The sequence below is a fragment of the Mus musculus genome, chromosome 17 (assembly GCF_000001635.26).
Source record: "Mus musculus strain C57BL/6J chromosome 17, GRCm38.p6 C57BL/6J".
Classification (NCBI taxonomy): Eukaryota; Metazoa; Chordata; class Mammalia; order Rodentia; family Muridae; genus Mus; species Mus musculus.
In genome coordinates, this window is record NC_000083.6 from 90,801,613 (window position 1) to 90,826,670 (window position 25,058).

At 38.3% G+C, this 25,058-nt stretch overlaps 1 protein-coding gene across 38 annotated transcripts in view; it reads right to left on the bottom strand.

Moving 5' to 3' along the window:
* The window catches only part of Nrxn1 (neurexin I), a 1,059,516-nt gene that overhangs the window by 767,969 nt on the left and 266,489 nt on the right, over positions 1–25,058 (bottom strand). The window contains exons 6-7 of one of the 38 annotated variants that reach the window (XM_030249568.1): positions 2,015–2,037; positions 415–1,450 (exon numbers count right to left, since the gene is read on the bottom strand). The exons of the other annotated variants lie outside the window; for them this stretch is intronic. Coding sequence (XP_030105428.1) covers positions 1,358–1,450; positions 2,015–2,037 — 116 coding nt within the window. The 3' untranslated portion in view covers positions 415–1,357. Of the gene's footprint in view, positions 1–414; positions 1,451–2,014; positions 2,038–25,058 lie in introns of those variants that run through there. 38 annotated transcript variants of the gene reach the window in all.

A 25,058-nucleotide genomic window follows, 5' to 3' on the forward strand; every position in this document is an offset into this window, starting at 1 on the left:
CCCTAAATGCCCTGCCATGAAAGAGGCAGTATCTCACTAAAAGTAATGAGGAATAAAATGCCGGCCTTTGCAATTTTGGCACACTCCTTTAATTTTGATCATATGCTCAGGTAACATTTTTAGTTTAGAAAGATGCACTTGTGAAAGAAGACAAATGAAAAAGAGTACTGCCTCCACATACTTACATAATATGCTTTAGTATAAAGTTCATGATGCCTCCGTCAGGGCAGTATCTCCCTTCCCTAGAATGGCGGAACAGGTGATATATTTACAGGAGTAAATGTGAACCAGAAAGTCCATGGCAGGTCATCATTTCAAGATTAAAAAAAAATGGAGATGAAACTCTGGTTGCCCTCAGGGTTTCAATCCTTTCACTTTTTATTTCTGAGACAATAAGCCTCATATTTATGGTTGTTCTCTGTACTGTTGGGTATGAAGACAGAATTATAATGAAGTATCAACTGTTCTAAATAGGAAAAAAAATAAAAAAAATAAAAAAAAAACCAAACCAAATGTCTTTGAGAAGAAACAGCTTTTCTCTGTAACCAGTGAGAAGAAAGAGCTGGTTCCAAGGTGTGATGGCTGTTTCCTAGTTGTCAACTTGACTATGTCTGGAATGAACTAAAATCCAGAAGTGGATCACACCTGTGATCCAGATCCTGAGCCTGGAAGGCATAGATTTTGATCCAGATCTTGAGGCATAGTGGTTTAAAAAGCTTAGGCCCTGGCAAAGTTATATGTGCCTTTAATCCCATGAAACAGACGCAAGCAGAATTCAAGGCCAGCCTGGGACAGAGCAAGTTCCATACCTTCTGCTGGAGGCCTACATAAGGACAGGAACAGAGGAAAGGTCCCTTCTTTACCTGCTTACACTTAACTTGCCAGCACATCAGCTAGAACCTACTTCTTCAGGATTTCATCTTATACAGAAGACCAGCTAAAATGCCTAGCCTCATGGGACTGAGTAACTACTTGGTTATTGAACTTCCCAGTCATAGCTTCCCATTGTTGGGTTAGTTGGACTGTATACTGTAAGTCATGACAATAATTTTCCATTATATATATATTCCATAAGTTCTGTTACTCTAGAAAACCCTGACTAATACACAATGTCTACTTGATCAAATGGGGCCTTCAAATCACACCACTACTCCATTTGAGAAAAATGGGCTTTGCTAGCAATGGATCTGGGACTTAAAATATTCTTTTCCACCAAGAACAAAACAAAACAAAACAAAAACCAAAAAACTTCAAAACACTCCAATTGACACATCTCATTATTTGTTTATTTGGTTTGCTTGTTTTAGAGATGGGGTCTTGCTCTGTAGCAGGCTGAAATTCATAGTATAGCACGGGCTTATGTCAAAGTCAGGCAGCTGCTGTGTCTCTTCAGTGCTAGGATTTCAGGGTGTACCTCCACACTCAGCATCTTCCTTTTATGGTCTGTAGACTAGGATGTAAGGCAGAAAGATACAAAGTCTGGAGATAATATACTCTGCTACTGGTTTAGTCCACATAGATATATCCAGAAAACAGGAAATGAACTAGCTAGTCCTGAGGCTTCCTAAACGTCAGTGACTAGCAATGAGGTGGGAGATCAGCCTTTTTAAAAAATTTTTAATATTTTTTATTACGTATTTTCCTCAATTACATTTCCAATGCTATCCCAAAAGTCCCCCATACCCTCCCCCCCCACTTCCCTACCCACCCATTCCCATTTTTTTGGCCCTGGCATTCCCCTGTACTGGGGCATATAAAGTTTGTGTGTCCAATGGGCCTCTCTTTCCAGTGATGGCCGGCTAGGCCATCTTTTGATACATATGCAGCTAGAGTCAAGAGCTCCAGGGTACTGGTTAGTTCATAAAAGATGGCTCAGCCATTAAAGGCTAGGCTCACAACCAAAAATATAAGAGATCAGCCTTTTAACATGTATGATGAGGCTGTCTACATGTATATTTAAAGAAACTGTATTTTGATGTGAAAGTCATGTACTGGTGTTTCACTCTTCACTTACCTTCATTTGGCCACTGGGATAACCTGTTAGAAAATCATTTGTATTAATTTTCAAACTTCAAGAAAACCCTGACATTTGAAGCACATATACACATACACAGGCAGACACACAAAGACACACACACACACAGAGAGAGAGAGAGAGAGAGAGAGAGAGAGAGAGAGAGAGAGAGAGAGAGAACACAGAGAGACTCAGAGTCAAATTTACCTTAAGACATAGTAATATGACATTGATACCAAGCCACTATGGTACTGGGTAAAACTATGGGCAAGAGCACCATTCTGAAGATGGCAGAGTTTAAAGTTAAATTAAAATACAATGTAGGTACTATATTTTAGCTCAATTAAAGAAAAATGAAGATGTGTTATAAAGAGCAAGGTATCCTGACAATAAAAAATTAAGTCTTAAAGTGTTTTCCTGTCATGGTTCATGAAGTCAAGTGCACATACTGCAGTGTGGAGCAAGCATTCAGGAGAAAGGAAATGGGCTCTTTCAAAGGCCTGCTCTACATGAGGAAAGGTAATGCTTGCTAAATCAGTGTGACTGATGGGTCACAGTTCCTAAGAAACAGAACATTTGCAGAGTAGACATTATGAAACGTCACAAAACATGAATAGCTTTCTGTCTGCATTAATATATGTGATCTATTCACATGTAATAATCAATAAGATGGTTAATGCTGAATTTTTAAAAATAAGTTTTCAAAAGTGTTAGGAAGTTATCAATTTCCCCACCTTTCTACATCTGTTTTAATATTTTATGTAGGAGGGTTGAAAGCATGAAAGCAGAGGAAAAACAAAGATGGATACAAAGGTAAATTCAGGATCAGAACCTGATTATGAAAAAAAAAGTGAGTTTAATAATACATCTTTGTAGAGGCCATCATAATCCAAAACTTCCCACAGCTTGGTTCATGAGCCTTATTTTTCATTGAGCTACTATGAAGGCAACAATTAGATATAATCACCAACCTTTTCATGCATTAATACCAGTGCAAATTAACTCCTACCACTAAAATTACTCCTTCTGTCTGTCAAAATCTGTGAATAGTATGCCTTACTGCACTCAGGGCATAACTGTGTCTCCTTGCCTGTGTTAAACTGACACAAAAATTCAATATTAATTAAAACAAGATCAAAACTGTCCTCACTGCCCTATTGATAGGGGAACTCTGATTTTCCCAGTGCCCTCACCCTATGATGAATGTTTACATATTGGTGATATTTAAGTTTGGTATAGAGTAATTTATATATTTTGTCTAGAGTGTTTAAACAGCATTAGCATAAAGCAGGGGATACCTATGTTTCTCAGTGTATCTCTTTATTTCCACACATTCTGTATTTTATTCATGCTAATTGTCCATAGGGCACTCTCTATGAAGCAAGAAGTAAAGAGCCTGTGAATATAACTGGAATCCTTTTATCCTGGAGTCTCCTCCCCAATTAAATCAAACCCACTGATTGGCAAACACAAACATTCTGAGATTGAAAGTTCTGAACTTTCGTACTTGCACATATACTTTAAGGCCCTCTGACACCAGGATCCAAACGTTTTGAGATAGTCTCCTCACCACTGAAGGTACTGACTATAATAAAGTAGTGTTTACTTAACAATAAGTATTAGCTAGCCAAATAATACTCAGAAAGAGACAAAGCAAAAATAAGAGAATTCTCTCATTCCTTAATATCAATAACATTTAATTAATAGCATCAGAAACAATAAATAATCAGAGGTAGTCACTTATCTAAACCCTATTTTTCCCAGTTTAAGCCCAAAATAATGAAAAATAAGTTACAGCTTCAACACTTGGCCAAATTCTGCACGGGTAAAGAAATTTATCTTCTAGAATGGTGTATCGTGTGTGTGTGTGTGTGTGTGTGAGAGAGAGAGAGAGAGAGAGAGAGAGAGAGAGAGGGAGAGAGCGAAAGAGAGAGAGAGAAAGAGAAAGGAGAATTTTGTGAGTGTGTGTATACCTGTGTGACAGAGAGTTATTTCTGATTTCATTGTGTGATTAAGACATAGTGTAAATCAATTCTTATACTCAAATGGCTCTCTTTGGCTTATAGAGACTCCTGTCTCCATGAATGTAGGAAAATTATTATATTTCACATTCTTAGTGTTGTATCCCGTAACATAGACATAATAATTATGATAATAAACCAAGTGGATTCTCAGTAAACGTGACTGCTCCTGGAATCCTGGGAGTAGTACAGTGTCAGAGTCTTAACTCACAATCATACAGACTATAAGTTGAAATCTTCTCCACAGCATCAAGTCTTTCCACCTTCTTATAGACATAGTGAGAGAATGGATTGTCTAAGGTCATTGAGTTGACCCAATGTTTGCCATACAGCTGGTGTCAGAGACTCCACCAAGCCTTGATCAAGGTCAGTAGAATTTGCTGAACCATCTTTCAAAATTGCAGTATACATAAAATATAAAGGTAGGATGTTGATTTTGGAAAGAAACTGATATTTTCATTATAGAAAAAGATAAAACATGAAAAAACACAGAGAAATGTATGGGTCAACTCCATGAAGCAACAGGATCTTCTTTTTACATGATTGACATGGATTGCTCTTGGAAATGGAGTTTAGGTCTCTGTTTCTATCAATGCACACAACTTAAATAAGAGTCTTGATTTTCTTCTAGGAATTAATGAGCTGTGTACTTAAAGTTACTGATATTGTAATATGTACATTCTCGAATGATAGAATTAATAAGAAGTTACTAATGAAGGATGGCAAACTAAATTTAAGGAACTGGTCAGCAGGTTTTTTTGTCAGAAAATATTTCAACTGAGATAAGTTCTTGGTTCAGCAGTTTATGTTGGTTAAGAAACGGGGGTGAGAAGCAGTGGAATGTTTGGAGCAGGACAATGCCTGGTGAGAATTAAACAGCCAGGAGAATGTTAAATATTTCCCATATCATTTCCCGGAGGAATCCTAGAAGGGTACTTTGCAGTTAATTAATTTATTAATTAATTAAAATTATTTTTTGCAAAGACAAAGAGATTTAGAGCCTTGGAACCTTGTCTACCTGACTAGAACATGACATGATATTTAAGAAGCCAACAGAGTTTCTTCTCCTGGATCATTTCCTGTCAAGTAAAGCAAAGCTAGATTTCCATCCTGTTCTTACTGCTAATCTATCTTGGAAAGAGTTCAGAAATTGACTGCTGTATTCTGAATTTTATTCAGTGGTGGCAATGAATTGAACATCAACTTTCTCGGAATTACGATGTGGAGAGAGTGCAGGTGGATGAAAATGGATGTATCTACAAGCTTCTGAGATCATCTACATATGATTTTAAGCCTGTTTTGCCCGTTAATAGAGGCTAAACAGAATGGAGTTCACAGACCCACTGATTGCACGTTTGGAATTTTCACCCACTCTTGGGCTTTACTTCCAGTTATACCCATTTTTTTTCACATCTCTTGCAAATATTTCTAATACCAGAGAAGAGCTGACACAGTTTAAAAAGTACTATTTGTAAAGTATGAGTTGTGCTTTGTGTATGTGTATGTTTGTGTGTGCACCGTTTTTGTATGCATGTATGTTTGTATATGGGTGTGTTTGTATGCATGTGGAATCCAGAGGTCTATGTCAGGTGTTGTTCTCACTCTCCTCCCTGTATTTTCTGAGAGGGCCTCTTATATAAACTGTAGTTAACCAACTTGGTCAATCTGGCCAGAAAGCCATGTGTCTCTGCCCTACTAGTGTTATGACTGCAGGACTCCACTGCCACACCCAGCTTTTTACATGGATGCCAGAGGTCCAGATGGAGATCCTCAGGCATAAGCACTTTACAGATGGATCCATCTTCCCAGCTCTAAGACCTGTCTTTATAGTCAGAAGAGTCACATGGTAATGTGTATTAGAGAAAGTAGTAATTAGTACTGTCAAGAGTTAGCTTCTCTTACATTAATAAAAATACAGAATAATAGCATCAAGAATATATATTTGTAAAAATAGATATTTTCGTTCAAGTGTTTTTTTTTTCTTTTCTTTTCTTTTTTCTTTTTTTTGGCATAGTCAGCAAGAAGATTGGGCCATGAGCATTGTCACTCAGAGCTGCTCATTTATAACTTGTACTGTAAGTGTGTTCTCATGGCTACCTGAGGAGGCACTTTTGCTTCTAGTTTTAAAAGCAATAATAATCGTAGTAAAACAATATCTTAAAAGCAGCAGTTGTTCTTTGTTGAAGATATTAAAGTCTGATTATTGCATATAACTTCACAATCGTTCCTGTTGGTCTTCATGGAAGTGTTTTCCTCCATTCCATAAGGGACAAAATAAAGGTCTTGAGGCATAAATGATATTTGTAAAACAAAATTTAAACTTGGAGATATTAAGCTTTTAAATTAACTGTCAGTATTGGATTTTTGTTATGAGTATTTGTAGTTTTAGAATGTGACTATAATTCTATGAGTGTAAAGTTGTTCTTTCCTAGGTACACAAGAACATGTGTAAAACAAAACACTGAGGGAGTGGTCTGTAATATGGGGGTAAGGTCTTTGCTACCAATCTTACAACAATAAAACAATAATAGATCATGAAATCACAGAGAAGGAAAGACCCTCATCACTGCCCTAGCCACAGTGTGGGGCAGAGTATTCTGCCCTCTCAATAGAAAACCCCTGTAGGTGGAGATCCCCCATCTGTGTGTGCTTTGGGAAATAGCTTCAGAATTGAACAGGCACAGAGATATTGAAGCTTCATCACCCACAACCTTAGGCAAGGTTACAACCTTAGGCAAGATAATGTTTCACTCCCTCTGTGACTCCTCCAGAAAACAGAGTTGATAGGGTCCTGACAGGAAATAGCTGTGGTTAAGATTAAAGGGAGGCGATGCCAGTAAGGGCTAGCATAGTAGGTGGTCCACATTAGGTGCTCAGTAAATTATGGATATTTTTATACTCACAGCCAACTGGCCAAGATTCAAAGCAATTGCCTTAACTTTTTCTCCATAGGTGCCACTCCTAATAAGCGGCTTTTATCCCTTTCCCATTCTTTCTTCTCATGTCTCGGTTGACTGCAGTACTAAAATCTGACCTTCCTCATTAGGTCTGACTTGTCGCATCACTGCTTCTTAAGTTCAACGGAGAGTTAATAGTTGGTCAAGGGAAATGCATTGATTAAGATTATCTAAGGGTTCCAGGTTACCTCGGCAATATAGCATGTGCTTAGCATGCATGTAGTATGGAGGTAAAAGAAGAGGGAGAGGAAGAGGCAGATGGGAAGAAAAGGAGGAAACAAGGGAGGGAAGGAGCAGAGCAAAGACAGACAGACAGACACAGACAGAGACATCGTGGATATGTGAGACTATCGAGGAAACACAATCTCTTACTCTCTTATTACCAATGTTCCACACTTCATCCAGCCAACTCCCTGCTCAGATAAAGGAAACTACTAAAGTGACCTGAAGCCAAGGCAGTCTCATTGAAACTTATTTACTGAAAGGTGGTTTTGTGGTATCTAAATTAGTGGTGTCTGCATCAACGTTGCTGTATAAAATTTAATACGCAGGTCCCTTGATTATTGTACAATACAATCTGCCTCAGGGACTCACTGAGTGTTACATTCTCATGGTGTGAGGAACTTGAGACCAAGCTTCCTATAATATCAATGAACAATGAGGTCTTAGTTTTAAGCAACCAGTTTAGAAAAGCACTTTTAAATTAAACAGTGCTCCCAGTAGCTGGGCTTGGAAGTTTTTGTGGTATCCTTCTCTCCACTAGAGGGCAGGGCCGAGTTATCTCCATCAGAGTTTACCAGTCAGCTCTCAATGAGGAGACATTTCAAGGGCAGAATCCTACTTTGCTCCACTCAGAATGTCTGGAAATGAGACAGAGTATGCCAAGAGCTGATCGATATCTTATTGTGGAAGATAGATGAAGAAATGTGAGGGAAGCAAAATTTAAAAAAAATTTTTTTTTTTTTTTAAAGCAACAGAAATGGTACCGGAGTGAAGGTGTGGGGGTGGGGGTGGGGGTGGAATGGCTCAGTTTGTAAACTGCTTGCTATACAAGCCTAGTCTCTGAGTTCCATTCCTGGGATGTATAGGAAGGAAAGAGTGACTGTACTAAGTGTCTTCTGACCTCCAGGTGGATGTAATGGTCCCCTCCACTATTATATGCATATACATATTGTCTGCGACACATACACACAATAACATACACATAGAAAATTAAAAAAAAAAAACATGTAACTTCCAAAAAATCCACTTATCTGCCACAGACACGCCCTGTGTTGTGGACTCTTCAGCTTTCTTGCTGAGGAGCAAAGCAGGCATGCTCCAGGAAGCGGGCTCACCTGTAAAATGAACCTAACCAAATGCTACTGCCATGTAACCCCTGCCACAGGACGAATCATGGGTAGTGAGGCAAGACAGAGCCTGCCATTTGATCCTGCACTTTCATTACACATTCACATGTGATTATTCATTAAGTAGCATGGGATTAGAAAAATAACACCTAGGCCGTGGGCCTCTAACTTCTATTTTGCATTTTAAAAAATTATTTTTATTCTTTGAGAACTTCATAAAGGTAATTTGTGGGGGTTTTTTGGTAGTTTTTTTCTTTTGTTTTATTTTCTAATTTCATATCTATTTGTTTGTATGTTTGTTTTTTGACACACAGTCTCATTAAGCAGTGAGACTGGCACTAAATTAACAATATTTCTTCCTCTTCTTGCTCTCTCTCTCTCTCTCTCTCTCTCTCTCTCTGTGTGTGTGTGTGTGTGTGTGTGTGTGTGTGTGTGCGTGCCATGTGTGTGCACGCACACCTCTGAGTCTGTATAGTGAATACACATCTGTGGAGACCAGAGGTTGATATATCTGGTGTCCATCTCATCACTCTCCAACTCAAATACTGAGATAAGGTTGCTAACTAGAACATATAGCTCACTGACTGACCAAGCCATTCTAGCTGTGTGGACGGATTCTCCCTTCCGAGCACTGGGATTAGCGAGGCCAGCGCACCCGTGTGGTATTTACGAGGGTTCTAGGCATTAGAAGTCTGGTCGTCACCAAGATCTCTCTTCAGCTCCTAGCCTTGTGTTTTTGCAAAAACTTTCCTGGTATAACAGTTAGGATGAAAATGAGAGTATTAGGTGAATGAGAGGCCAACAGGCAGCAGCATGGTTTCACATCTGATGTAAGGTTCTAAACAGATCCTCAGGTCTACAAATTCCTTTGTAGATGCTAATTATAGTATAGTTTAAGTGTTGAATGAATCCCAAAGGCTAAGAAATTGACCCTAGTGTGGTGCTACTGGGAGGTGATGGGTGTCTTACCAGGAGGCAACTCACGGGAGGTCTGTGGATCACTGTGGGGCTTTCTTGAAGCAGAAAATATGGTCTCAGGACCATATGACTCCTGCTTCCTGGTCATAAGATAACAAGATGACAAGGGTTTTGGTTTGTTTGTTGGTTTGTTTTTAATAAAAGTTCCTGACTTGATTTACTGCCTTACTGGGCCAAAAGCAGTGGGTTAATTGGTCACAAGCCAGAGCTTCTAAAACTCTGAGCCAAAATAAACTTGCTCTCTTTGTGCATTAGCTATTTACAGGTGTTTTGATATGGTGGCAGAAAGGCAACTAACTTGGACAAGATTTAAAACAATGACTTCATGAAATTCACAGGCCAGAGGATGGAACTAGAAAATATCATCCTGAGTGAGCTATCCCACTCACAAAAGAACACACATGGTGTGTACTCACTGACAAGTGAATATTAGCCCAAAAGTTTGAAACACCCACGATACAAATCACAGACCATATGAAGGTCAAGAAGAAGGAAGAATAAAGTGTGGATGCTTCAGTCCTACTTAGAAGGGAGAACAAAATACTCACAGGAGGTAGAGGGTGGGAGACACTTGAAGGGAAGAGAGGAGGGAGGAAGAGCAAAAGGGGGCAGGATCAGGTATGGGAGGAGATGGGAATGATTTACACAGGGTCAGGAAATTGAACAGAGGGGTGTAGCAACAGGGGGGATGTCTTGCTCCTTTGCTCTATGTCCTCTTGCCAATATATTAATAGATAGTAGACTTCAAAGTTTGCTTTGTATGTCAAAATTGCTGAGATCTACCTATTAATATTTCATCTTCTCTTCATAAAACCTTTTAATAATTCCTTAGGCAGGTGGAATATGTTTTAGTAATTCCTGAAGCAGGTGAAGTGTGTTTAATTTGGTAATATATTTTACTTCATTGCTTGTAAGTAGCCTTTTCTAAACAGATTTAAAAAGTAGTAATACAAATACTTCATGTTCTTTCAGTGGTTTGAATGAAAATGGCTCACATACCCGCAACTGTTTGAATACTTACTCCCCAGGAGGTGGAATAATTCAGAAAGGATTAGGAGATTAGAAGATTTGTTACTGAGAACAGACTTTGGGGTTTCAAAAGCCCATGCCATTTCTAGTTAGCTCTCTGTCTCATTCTTGTGGATCAGGTTGTGAGGTGTCAGGAGCTGCTACAGCTCTACAATACCTATCATGATTCCCACCATCATGGTTATGGACCATGGCCCTCTAAAACTGTGAGCTTCAGATAGTCTCTCTCTTTTTTCTGCAAGTTGCCTTGGCCACGGTATTTTATCATAGCAATAAAAAAAAGACTAAGACAGTTTAAAATTAGGAATAAAATACTCCTATTTGCTAATCTCCTATTTATCTGTATATTAACTAATTCAAATCAGACAACAGCCTTTCCAGATAGGAAGATTTATCTACCATGTTACAGAAGAGGAAGCAGAAGCAAAATAAAGCTAAGAATGTTTCCCAATGCATAGCATGGAGGAAGCTTCTGTAAATCCTGAATTCCAAACATCTGTATCCACAAGAATCCAGATAAGTTGCCACTGAGCAATGAGAATCTAATATGGCTGAGCTTCACCTACTTTGGAGCTGTGAACTCCTCTAACCATGCATATCATTGAGGATCTTGTTAGCATCATTTGTCTTATCTTCAAGTTAATCCCTTCTCTTGTAGATGAAGACACAGAAGCCTAGCTGGATGTTGGCGGGTGGCAAGTGATCACTCTTCTCCTGGAATACAACCAAGACTAGAGCCCGCATGCCTCTCATTTTAGAAACTGTAGTTTACTCTGCAAATCATCTTGTGCCTCTGTAGATACCAACCATCTGCTGGTGGCCACCAGAGGCCTTCTGTAGCTTAGACATGGTACTGATGAGGTTACCAGGGAGTGTGACTATGCATCATTGCATTGCTAATGTCTCTATAAATAAAGCATCTATTTAATTTTCATTTAACCTCAAAAAAATCTGATTACTAAATAACTGTTGAAGAATTTATTGGGAATTAGGTTTTATAATTATGGCTCCTGTTAATGTCATTAGCAAGCATCCTTTCATATTTAGGCCTATTAATCCCCATAAGTACAGAACATTATGATAAATATAATAATGATTCTATGGTAAATTACAAACCATTTCCAAATTCCTCAAAGAGTTTTCAAGGCGTCTTTGGCTTCCTTCATTAGGACATTCTTAGTTTGAAGACTGCGGTAATTGATAGCCCCTTACCAGGAATCACCTATCTCACTAATGTGCCTAATCAGGGAAATGATTAAAATTGGAGTCCCAACTGCCAGGCCAACTCTAAATTCCTGTAAGCCAATAACAATAATTAGCTGTTTGAGTCAGGAGAGCCTCAATTCAGATATAGAGCTTTTCAATTCTCTGAGCAATATATTTTTTCAGATAACTATAGTCACCAAATGTCTGGTTTCTGTTTCACAGAAGTTGAACTCATGAAATCTGTCTAATATAGAAAGTGCAATAAAGAAAAACATTATGGCTCAGTCTCAAAGAGAAAAAAAACAACTAACATCTGACATCCATCTAGGTGCCTCATGCTTTCTGAGAATCAGTATTGAAAAAATATCTTTCACATTCTCAAGCCATTCTTAGATATTTTAATTTACCATTTATTTTATTTAAACTACCACAAATCTGCTTTAAAAAAAACCTATTTTTGTGATTGCAAGCATCTGCATTAAAACACACACACACATATCTGTGTTTTAAAATATAAAATGCATGTACTTTATCTGAGGAAACTACTATGCTTATCTGAAGATGCAACAATGGCCTTAGAAGTTGTTCATCCTGAGATATGGCCTGCCCATCCCTTACAAACTCTTCTAGACTGGCAGGCTTCTGAGGTTTTCTTCATTTGGCAGACCAGAAGGAAATGAATCCTGTTCTTTGTTTCATGGAGAAAAAGACTCACAACTTGTTCTCTCTTGGCACATCACATCTCTTCCTGATTCCAGCACTCTCTTGGATGATTCCCAGAAACAAATTCCTAACCTTTGGCAATTGCCTAGCCTTGGAACAATTTGGAAAAAGGAAGTTCAGAATAAATAAAACAGTCATTGAGACACTGGTCTCAAGAATAGAGCAGAGAACATGCTTGTCATTAAGGAATGTGAAATTAGAAACAAGACTGATTTATGAAGTGCTTACAAGTAGTTTCCTTCATATTAATAACTGGTAGTAAAGAAATAACTCTCAATTATAATTTGAAAGAACTAATTGCAGAATTATAAGATTTACAATCTGGGAATAACTTTGAAGTGCATCTAAAAATAATTTCCCAGGATGTTTTGGAAGGTGTATATTATATAATATGACAATAGCTGATATATATATATATATATATATATATATATATATATCTTTAGGTCAACTTGGTAACATTTAACATGCACATCCAGAATTTTCACGAATATGATAGTGTTGTGACTATCATTATATCTCTTAAAACAACTTCCATTCAACTGAAGCCCTGCATCCTTAATCGGTACCTACCCAGTCTCATACCATAACCTATGACAGCTCCATCCCCTGTTAGTCTTCACTGTGTTCATGTTCTATGAGGCCAACAATATCAGATTCTATTCATTAATGGAATTATGCAGCATTAATCTTTCTGGTCCTGCTTTATTTTGCTTAGCATAATGTTTCCTGGGTTTATCCCCATTGTTGTAAGCAGACTAATTTTTCCTTTTTATGGTTAGCTTTGTGACTATTTCACAACTTACATGTTTCCCATTTCATCATTCATTCATCTACTGATGTTAAGTTCAGGTCATTCCAAATTTTGGTGTTTCAAGGAAAAAAGTGAAAAGAATTTACCAAATAACTGTTATAACTTACATTATACTAGACTGTTGGTAGCAATAGTGTGTAAGGACTCTTATTTCTCCACATTCTGACCATCATTTGTTACCAGTTGCTCTTCATATCAGACAATGTAACTGGAGTGAGGTGATCCATGTGTATTTTCCTGGCTATTATCAGTGTTGAACATATTACCATACCTTTTGGCCATTGGCAAAGCTTATTTTGAAGCATGACTACTCTTCAACTGCCCTTGGTTTTGGGTTGCATTCATATATATTTATAGTAAGTCCACATTATGTCAGTAGACTGTGATTATGCACTACTTAAAAAAAGAAAGGGATTCTCTAGAACTGGATTCCAGCTCTGTCCAGAGGTAAGCTGATATAGATACAGTGAAATCACCTGCCACACACTGGTGGCTGAACCACTTGCCTTTGGAGGTTAGAATAGCCTTGCATGTGAGATAATACAAGCTTTCTAGCAAGCACGAAGAGGCAGATACATCTCAGACAAGTAACTCCAGACTCAACCCTGCATTTTATCTCTCCAGGCTGGGGCAATATTTGTTCAGTTTCTCAGATCTGTGGACTATGTAAGGAGGCACATGATTCACAGCCACAATGGTGATTCCAGTATTCAAGAATGGAAGCATTTCTTTGCAACCTATTTACAGTCTACTTGCCCTTGGCCAGGAAGAAATTACCACCATGTAATTAAATGAGTCACTTACTAAAGTAAAGATGAACTGAAAGACCACTCATTAGAGCAGAGCACTCTGAAAGCATCTCTTCTCCAGGATGCTTAGGACAGAATGCGCTGACTCATTCTGAGGCTTTCCCATGATGGAGGCCAGCATGATGCCCAGCAAGAGGTAAGGGCTTGGTACTGAACTGAATGAAGTCAAACCCAGTCTGCTTACTCTAAAACAGCTACCCTAAGCCCAGCCTTTGTTCAGGTCCTACATCATATATAGGTTCTTATAAGTCTGACTCAGACTTAAACAGTCAACTTCTTTAGGACTTTTCAAGGTTAGCAATGTTTAGCCTTCTACAGATATAAGTACACAGCACAGGGCACTAACCTTAGCCAACAGGAATGAAATTGCAATTGATTTGGTTCTGTGATTATTTAACATATAAACATGTGCTCATTGAGAAAAATGATATCTGGACAACTGCTGTTGTATTTCTGCCAATGGCCAAGCGGATGCTCATAAAATCTTACTGGAGGGCAGCAAACCTGCAGATTTGCAGAGATGAATCCTAAGGTAGGCTTTGTTGTGTTGCTAATCAGGACTCCCTCCTGTTATGAAGAGAAGCCTACACGTTGTAGTCTGAAGCCACTTCACAGTGCTCATATTAATTTACATTTCAGAGCAGATTTCTACCTATTTGTATTCAACTGAAGGCCTAATGCACATGGCACTATGAAAGAAAGGGAACAATAATAGCTGTTTCCCCACCAACCATCCTTTGACTTTTTTCCAGAATCTAGAAGCTCTGAGAAACTGAACTGAATACTCTTGGACTATCTGGACAAGCAGGAAGTACTAGCAGTGATTTGTCACTCTCTGAAACTTGCTTATCATGGGAAACAAATGCCTTCTGATTTTTAAATCTGCCCCATGTTAGACATTAATATTTGATAGCCACATATATTTGATTCCAAAGTATAGCCTAGCTTTCATGCAAACAGTATTCAAAGTGTGTTGTAACTCATATGGTCTATTTATTACACTTAACCTGATGAAAATATTCATGCTCACACAACTATATTATGTAAAATTCATTTTTTATTTTACTCACTTGCTTAAAACGTTATAGGTTTAGTATTTGAACTTTTATCAAATATATACATTGTTTTTTTTCTTTCAGCCTTTGGGGCCGAAGTAAAGGATGGAGGTTTTATTAAGGTTTTCAAGATGACTAAGATTTCAGAGTAAATATGAACTGATTAAGTTGAAAGGGCTGAAATGGTATGCCCCAAAGGCTTTAATCTATGTGTAGGACAGGGACAGGTGTTGTGGAAATCACAAATATTATTCACCAGGAAAAACAAAAGTGATGCTCTTTATATAGTGTTTGTCCTTGTGACCAGCACAAAAGAGGGAAAAAAGATGATACTCTCAGAGAGTCTACCAATAACCACTCCCACACCTGTCTCCATGTTTATCATGTAGCTAGCAGTGAAACTCTGAGGGCTCTGTCACCCCTCACAGGTGGCCATCACTGGGTAGTATGATTATTATCAACTTTATAGCCCTTCTAGTGATCTGTTTTTACCTCTCTCCTGAATCTGCTACAAAAGGAGATTATCTGTAAAGAAAGAAAATAAATGATAGAAAAGGTAAAATTGGAAATGTATGTTTTGGGGAGTTTTCATAAAACTGATGGTGGGGGGATAAAATAAAATGATTATATCATGCTGCCTGACAAGGTAATCCCTAAGTGGGAGAATTTTCACAGATATACATTTCTAACTGTGTGCAAAGTGTGAGTGACAAGACACAAACACAAATTAATGAAACCAGAGGAAAGCCATTTAGCAGCTAGCTTGTTTCCATTTCTGTTATAATACATTCATGATGACAAGTTAGGGAATTCCTGCAGGAATATGCATACTAGTTAAATAGAGCAGCAGTAAAAACAATAGAACATACAGGAAAATATATGGCTTTTATAAAAATATTAAATTAATATACTATAAAAAGAAAGTGGGTAGGTGATGCATTCACTATTCCTTTGGAATCTCTACGGTGATAAAAACAAAAGCAACCTGCTCCTTTGTTTTGGTACTGGAAATGCTGTCTACTGGCTTGTCACTGAGGTCTGCATGGAGATTCCCGTTTTATGAGACTCTGACTTCATGTGTGATTGACTTTGGTAGTGTAGCACATTCCTGTTCCTGGCACTCATGTGTAAATGCTCTAACTGACTTTAACAATCTCAAAGTACGTGTGTGAGAGCCAGAATTCAAGATCCCGTACTTATCAATGATAACACTGAATCAATTCCTTGTGTTTTAAAATGCCACAATTTTCTATATGTTAAGTTTCCTATATGTCTAGTATATTTAAGTTTTATAGAATATGAATCATCAGAGAAATCGTCTCAACTGTCCTCTACTTTTCAATATGATCACAACCCATATTTATAGCCATAAAACTAAAGGGAAAATGTTGTAAATACATACAAAACGTGTAATCTGAGCATATTGTTTTGCTTTGTTTCCTTTTCAAAACAGAATATCAAGGCAGAGTCCACTATGCAGAAAGCCTCTAGGTTTCCAAAAACTGAAAGCTTATGCCAGTAAATCACAACTGTTTTACCATATGCCTCATTGTTATGGCAAGTATTACCAGTCTGCTCTACTTTTAAACAAACTTCATTATATTATAGCTCACAGCAATCCTCATTAAAAAGTATTACTGAAAAATGCCAAGTTGTTTTTATAGAGGAACTGGAATTTATTTTCTACTGAAAGTCAGGTTGAACACAAGACATTTTTAAAACATCGGTTTTATCTCAGAATTTGCTTGAAAATTGTCAGTTCCTATCTTAATTGTGAGACTTCCATGTCTCACACGAGGACAGTCTAAAGAATGTTTGTCTCACACAGATGAGCTAATTTTTATCAGAATTTCTCATTTTAACAAATCTACCCGTATTTTAAAACTTTGACTCAGGTTGGTGAAAACTGTCTCTGTATGTTCACACCACTACCCATCCTTTTGCTGACCCATGACCTTTCCTCCTGGCTCTCAGCCAGGACTTTCCTGTGTCTCACTGGGCAAAAAAAGCCAGAAAGCCTTCACCTGGAAACATCACATTCTTTTCCATTAAAAAGTTTGCCTTATCTTCAAATGCTAGACATCCCTGGTCATAAAGATCCTGTGGTCCAAGAATGGCCAGATACATTTTTATTCTTCCTTGTCATTAACTTTAGCCTTGTGGTCATAAAATTTTGATCCTTTGTCTTAGATACCATTCAATTGCTGTGAAGAGACACTGTGACGGAAGCAATATACAGAATTAAACATTTAAGAGGTGGTTTGCTTATAGGTTCAGAATGACCATCAGTCATGATCATCAAAGTGGGAAGCATGGAAGCAGGAATGGTGCTGATGAAGCAGAGAGAGAGAGAAAGAGAGGGGGGAAGAGGGGAGTGGGAGAATGAAGAGGAGAAGATGGGGAGGGAGAGAGGGAGAGAGGAGGAGAGGGAGAGAGGGGGAGAGGGGGAGAGGGAGAGAAAGAAGGAGAGAGGGGGAGAGAGGGGAGAGAGGGATGGAGAGAGGGAGAGGGAGATGGAGAGAGGAGGAAGAGGGAGAGAGAAAGTGTGTCTATCATGGGCTTTGAAACCTTAAACCAGTGACACACTTGCTACAATAAGGAAACACCTCCTCTTCCTTCACATACAATTCACAAGCTGGGGACCAAACATTCAAACATTTGAGTCTATGGGAGTCACTCTCATTTAAATCACCACAGCTTTTCATCATAAAGTGCATGTCCAAATGCTTGCATATGCACACACACACACACACACACACACACACACACACACACACACACACTTATTTCCTTGGGAGAAGTAATGATTTTGTCACATGACAATAACCACACATCTTCAAATAAGATGACATGATCGTTAGCAATAGAAATAATCATTACTAGTTCTATCACTCTTCACTCTTGAGCACTGTCATATTCTGTTCGTTCTCTTAGAATGTCCTGTTCATGAGGAGCAGTCCTGAATATGATGAGAGGCTTTTTATTCTGTAGTCTACTACATTTTGGTGCAGTAATATTGGGGTAAAATCTTCTCTCTCTCTCTCTCTCTCTGCTCTGTCTTTTCCTTGCATGTTGTTTTTCTGCTACAATCTTGTTCCCTCCTATGATGATTTTTCTCTGCCATTGTCTGTCTCTTAAGCAATAAGAAAAATAAGCAAAAAGAAGATAACCAAATCACCTGTCAGGAGTCTATCAGCTCTACTCTGTAGGTATGGCTTTCTCCACAAAAGCAGTTGTAATCATAGAATCTTCTGTCTCACAAATCCAGATGTGCAGGTAAAGCTCCAATTAAACTGGAGGGAATTCTGGTTGCCAAAATTGAAATTACATTTATTCAAGTATATTAAACAGTATTTTTTGAGAAATGATTTAAATACAATGATAATAAAACAATTATGATTTCACTAAATAAAAGAACATGGTCATTTCAATGTCCTATCAAGAAAGCCTATACCCCTTTGTTCTTGTCATTTCCAGGAAGGGGTGGAGTTGTTTTTAGTTGGTTTCTGAATGTTGTTGTTACATCCAAGTGTTATATAAAGAAATACTCAGGTCAGAACCTCCAAGGACAATGTACCTGTACAGCAGCAGAGAATCTTAAGCATGCTGAGAAAATTAAAAATCTGCAGTTGTTTTTTTAAAATCTCAGAAGAATAAAAATGTATTTGGATGTACTGAGGTCAAAATAATCTCAGACATTCTTACTTGCCAGAGTGCACAGAAGAAAGTTTAGGACACAAAAATCAGGATCTAACAGTATTAGACATATCTCTTCTTTTATTCCTCTTCTTTAAACCTCTTTGTATTTGTTCACAAACAAACTAATAAATTGTGCAAATTTAATTAATCTATTCTAGGTACTTGTACGAACAATGAAAAGCTAATCCTAACTTGTTCACATATGAAAAATGGCAATGTTACTGTTGTTAAAATAATGCTTGCTCTAGATGTGATGACCTTCTTGGTGACACTCTGAAATCGGTATTTTTTTCTCTTGAATGACAGAAATAAAGAGTTAATATGCAGGGGGTGGGAAGTAAGTCCACTAGTTATATGGAGAATGAACCAATAGTTCATTTTGTCATAAAAAAGAGATAGAAAGAGAGTCATGTTTGTGTCCATTAGCATGGCTGGTATATGGAAGACAAGTGCTATAGGAAGGGAAAAAGAATCTAGCAAATAGTCTAGAAGGAATAAAAAGCAAATGGATAATGTGACTATACAAAGTCTGGCATAAGCAAATGATGTAGGACAGAAGGATCGTACACAGAGGTCCATCCATCACAGCCATACCTTCATCATCTTTAAGCCATTCTCAGTGAAGCGCTTAGTAAGCAGTGCTCAGAGAGGTAAGGCCTAAACCCAGGTTATCTCTCAGTTGTTCTGTTATTAGAATGGTGACCAAGTAGTGATAGTATTTGAACAGTTGCGTGGTCATGTTCAGAATGTTTTGGGGCACTCTCCTATGAGGGGAAAAGGGGGCATGTGCAGCCAAATAATTCTCAGGAGCCAGATCCTCTTTCCCAACACGCTCACCAAGAAGACAAGAGGCCAAGGCCATGAAGGACTGTGATCTCAGCCTGGAATGGACACAGACCCTGACTACAAAAGTACCTGGAATCTACAATCAGAAGAGACTGCTGAAGTTCTTGTTTATCTGATGAGTTCCAATTTCTTTAGTGCAACCAACTAACAAACACAGCAAATGTCTCACAAATTCAAGTCTGGATACAACATATTACAGGAATCATCACATCCTGGACTCAGGCAAGCTGGCTTTTCTTTCCTGTTTATTTTGTGTCATAAGATAGGAAAGCTGAAATTATAGAGTCCAGATGTTGTCAACTATGACCAAGATTAATTGAATGAAAGAACAAATTTAGATGTTAATGGAATGCAGAGGTTCATCATCTACCACGTGGTAAAGTTTTATTCATTAATGAGTAAGAAGTATACTGACTATATTTTCTTTCTTAGGAGTGGTTTTTGAAAAGATGCTGGACTCCAACTTTTTCTTTTGTATGTGATTGCGCTGTCAAAGTAGCAGGCTCTGTTTGCTTTTGCTTTTCATTTCACTATAACGTAGACACTGTTCCTTTTGTCCATAGGATCCCTTTAGATACATACTATGTCAGGAAGCAAAACAAAAAAGTAGATCTCGTTTATCCATTCCCAGCAAATAGGATGGTTCCTGCGTCCAAGATGAGCAGATAGTATGACTTCTTGCAAGTGGAGGCAAAACAAATCACACAGTTTGTTTGGTTACTCAGGTTCTTGTCTCACCTAATAATTGTGGCTTTGGGGTATGTATCAGACTATTCAAAAATCTTATTAGAGTTTATTAACTCAAGGACTATCTTCAAAAAAGAGTAAAAACAAACATCGATTCTTGGCAAAAGTATGAATATGAAATTGATGATGTGTGCATGTAACTTTGAAAACTGAACAAGAGTATCAATATTTTAATACCAAACAAATTACCCTTAGAAATGAAATATTAGTGGTAACATGCACATAAAATGTGTTTCAAAAGAAACATGAATGACTCATAAAATTTGCTATGTTTTTTTTTTCAGAGTAGAATTTGCAAACAAACTTCAAGGTCAGTACAAAGTCTGGTGGAAAAGCTAAATGCCTTCCTGATGGAGTACAAAGCTAAAACTCAGAGTTTTTTAAAGCTGGAGAAGGTTTTACCTAAGAAAGTGTGTCTGTTTAGCTGAGGTGTTTATGTTTTCTAAACAACATACCCTAAGATTCTACAGAATGTTAGTTCTTCAATATTGCAACATATGATTTCAGGCATGACAATTAATAACTGTCTCTCAGCTTCTAGATGAGTCAGAAAAGGCAATCAAAGTGTTTGAAGGAATCCAATGAAGTAATGCATAATAAGCATCAATATGGTCTGACTATTCTAGACACAAGTTATACAGGACTAATCTGTCAGCAATGTCAGCGGGTTTCAGGATACATACTTAAGGCCTATTTTTGCTTGAGTTAAAGAGCCGAAGGCAAGCATGGTTATGCTAGTCCACTCTAGAGAGCAGTGGTGGGAGAAACTGTGGCCAAAGGTTATGTAATTAAGCTGGAATCTTTCCTGACCAGGGCTCATAGTCATCAATCTGACTAAGTTCTGTGTTTGATTTGCTAAATCGATGGCTGATGAATGACACTGGGGTGAGGATCACTCCTGTTCTAAATCCAGTACCTTCTGTTATGTGGAGAGACAAATGTTATTGTCTATAACTTACACGAAATCTCAGAAAGCTGCCACTAGGAGAATTAAAGTTCAAGCAGCCGCAGATCATAGACTCAGTTTCCGGTCCAAGGAATTCTATTTAGTGGTGACTGCACATAGGTCATTTTTGAAAATCTCACTGCACAGAGCCTGATCCTGTACTACTCAAACATGTCAGTTGTTATGATTCATTATTCTTCAAAGGCCTCAAGTTGGTGTTCAATATTCCACAGGGAGCCAGGAAAATGGATCTGTCTCTTCACTGAATTATTAGACAAGTCTCAACATGTCTTTTCATCAGCAGGAAAGAGTCCAGAGAACCAGTCTTTGAAAGTCAGAGAAGGGACTTTAAAGGGACAAAAGCAGATTATCCTAGCATTCCTTACAACTAGAGGGTCTGCTCAGTTTTTACATCAGTTCTTTCTATCCTACCAGCCAAAGCTCCAATTGAATCAAGCCTTTCTCACACATTGGGTTCTAATTCTTCATGAGAACTGTTGTGCTAAGAGGGAATGTCTCCTCCAATGAGCACTGTCAGCGTTCACAAGTTCTCTTTCCCCTCCAGGACATCACTCCTGCCTTTCTTATAAATCTATATCTATTTTAACTATACTTACTCTACACGGGCACATCATAAAAAGTCCTACAAAACCTCTATATATTTAATCAGAATATTGACACTTTAAAATAGAGTAAACCTCACAGGGCTGCAGTGTTAGCTTAGGAGTTAAGAGCAATTGCTTTTCCAAAGACCTGGGTTTGATTCTCAGATCCCACATAACTGCACACAACCATCTGCATCTCCCAATCTAGGGAATCCAATACCCTCTTCCTGTCTGCATGGGCACCCACCTCACACACGTATCGTTTGCACCAACTTATTTTTTTAATTAAAGTTTTACATATCTAGAGCTCGTTGTATTTTTAACTGTGTGTGAGTCTGGGAAGAAACTGATTTGTAGAGTACCAAAATCTCAACTCAGATGTGAGTCCAGCAGGACTGCCCTAAACTATCAGGACATGAGAACAACTGTTGAAGCACACCGTTCCCACTCAGCTCTGGAATCTCTCTCACACTCAAGCCTTACTTGCAGTCTCTTTCTTTGTTTCTGCACAACCTACCATGCACTTCTGTACTTAACCTTCATAGTTTCTGGCTTTAAGTGAAGGGAGAAATCTCATTTATAGTTTTCTCATTTTATTTTTATATGCTGAATATATCTAACACTCAAGAATGAGGAATCCTTTGGAAAAAGCTATGAAACAGTCAAGTGAATCTATGTGGTCATGTCCAAGGGTCCTGTAAGTCACATAGAGCAATGCATTAAGCTACTTTTGGGCCAATTTCTGCTCCATCTAACATTAAATATGTAATCCCATATCAACTTCTCCAAGTTTCTGTGAGAACCAAAGAGTTCTTGTAATAGAAAGCTCTATCGTTTTATTCTTAATGAGTCCCAACAGTTTATTCTATTTCCTGACATTTCCACACGTTTTGTGGGCTTCAAAATTTTAACTCTAATGTCAGAAAGAACAGAGAGGGCTTATACCTGCTGTATTTGCATAATCACCTAGTTTTAGTCCTTACAGTACCAGTGATGGCCCATTCACTGTAGGGCAAGCGAGATGGTGTCAAGAGGTGCACAGCTTGATTCATGATCCCTTTTCTTCCTTTACATTATTATTACATGAGGCATTTAGTAAATCATTGATGTAGTAAACTTAATAAGTTAAAACATTTTGTAGCTAGGATTCAAGTTTTTTATTAGGTTTTTTTTTATTTACATTTCAAATGCTATCCCCTTTTCTAGTTTCCTCTCCGCAAATCCCCTATACCCTCTCCCATCCCCCTGCTCCCCAACCAAACCACCACTCCTGCTTCCTGGCCCTGGTATTCCCCTATACTGGGACATAAAATCTTCCCAAGACCAAGAACCTGTCCTCCCATTGATGGCTGACTAGGCCATCCTCTGCTACATATGCAGCTAGAAACAGGAGCTCTGGGGGGGGGGGGCTGGTTAGTTAATATTGTTGTTCCTACTATAGGGTTGCAGACCCCTTCAACTCCTTGGGTAATTTCTCTAGCACCTTCATTAGGGGCCCTGTGTTCCATCCAATAGATGACTCTGAGCATCCATTTCTGTATTTGCCAGGCACTGGCATAGCCTCATAGAAGACAGCTATATCGGTGTCCAAAATTTTGGTGGCATATGCAATAGTGTCTGAGTTTGGTGGTTGTTTATGGGATGGATCCCCATGTGGGGCAGTCTCTGGATGATCATTCCTTCAGCCTCTGCTCCACACTTTGTCTCTGTAATTCCTATCATGGGTATTTTTTCTCCCTCCTAAGAAGGGACAGAGTAGCCACTCTTTGGTCTTCCTTCTTCAGTTTCACGTGTTTGCAAATTGTATCTTGGGTATTCTAACTTTCTGGGCTAATATCCACTTATCAGTGAGTGCATATCATGTGAATTCTTTTGTGACTGGGTTTCCTCATTCAAGATGAGATCTTCCAGGTCCATATATTTGCCTAAGAATTTCTTATGTTCATTGTTTTTAATAGCTGAGTAGTACTCCATTGTGTAAGTGTACCACATTTTCTGTATCCATTCCTTTGTTGAGGGACACCTGGGTTCTTTTCAGCTTCTGGCTACTATAAATATGAATGCTATGAATATAGTGGAGCATGTGTCTTTATTACAAATTGGAACATCTTCTGGGTATATGCCCAGGAGTGGTATTGCTGGATCTTCCAGTATAATTATGTCCAATCTTCTGAGGAACTGCCAAACTGATTTCCAGAGCAGTTGTACAAGCTTGCAGTCCCACCAGCAATGGAGAAGTGTTCCTCTACCTCCACATCCTGGCCAGCATATGCTGTCACCTGAATTTTTTTATCTAAGCCATTCTGACTGGTGTGAGGTAGAAACTTAGGGTTGTTTGGATTTGCATTTCCCTGATGATTAAGAATGTTGAATATTTTTCAGGTGCTTCTCAGCCGTTCGGTACTCCTCATTTGAGAATTCTTTGTTTAGCTCTGTACCCCATTTTTAATAGGGTTATTTGGTTTTCTGGAGCACAACTTCTTGAGTTCTTTATAAATGTTGGCTATTAGTTCACTATTGGATTTAGGATTGTTAAAGATCTTTCCCCAATCTGTTGGTGGCCTTTTTGTCTTATTGACAATGTCCTTTGTCTTACAGAAGCTTTGAAATTTTATGAGGTCCCATTTGTAGATTCTTGATCTTACAGCACAAGCCATTGCTGTTCTGTTCAGGGATCTTTCCCCTATGCTTTGAGGCTTTCCCCCACTTTCTCCTCTATAAGTTTCAGTGTCTCTGATTTTACGTGGAGTTCCTTGAGCCACTTAGACTTGAGCTTTGTACAAGGAGATAGGAATGGATCAGTTCACATTCTTCTACATGATAACTGCCAGTTGAGCCAGAACCATATGTTGAAATTGGTGTGTTTTTTTCCACTGGATGGTTTTAGCGCCTTAGTTAAATATCAAGTGACCATAGGTGTGTGGGCTCATTTATGAGTCTTCAATTCTATTCCATTGATCTACCTGTCTATTGCTGTACCAGTACCGTGCAGTTTTTCTCACAATTGCTCTGTAGTACAGCTTGAGGTCAGGGATGGTTATTCCAACAGAGTTTCTTTTATTGTTGAGAATAGTTTTTGCTACTCTAAGTTTTTGGTTATTTGAGATAAATTTACAAACTTCCTTTCTTACTCTGTGAAAAATTGAGTTGGAATTTTAATGGGGATTGCATTGAATCTTATTGAATTGTATCTTTCGGCAAGATAGCCATTTTAAATATATTAATCCTGCCAATCCATGAGCAGGGGAGACCTTTCCATC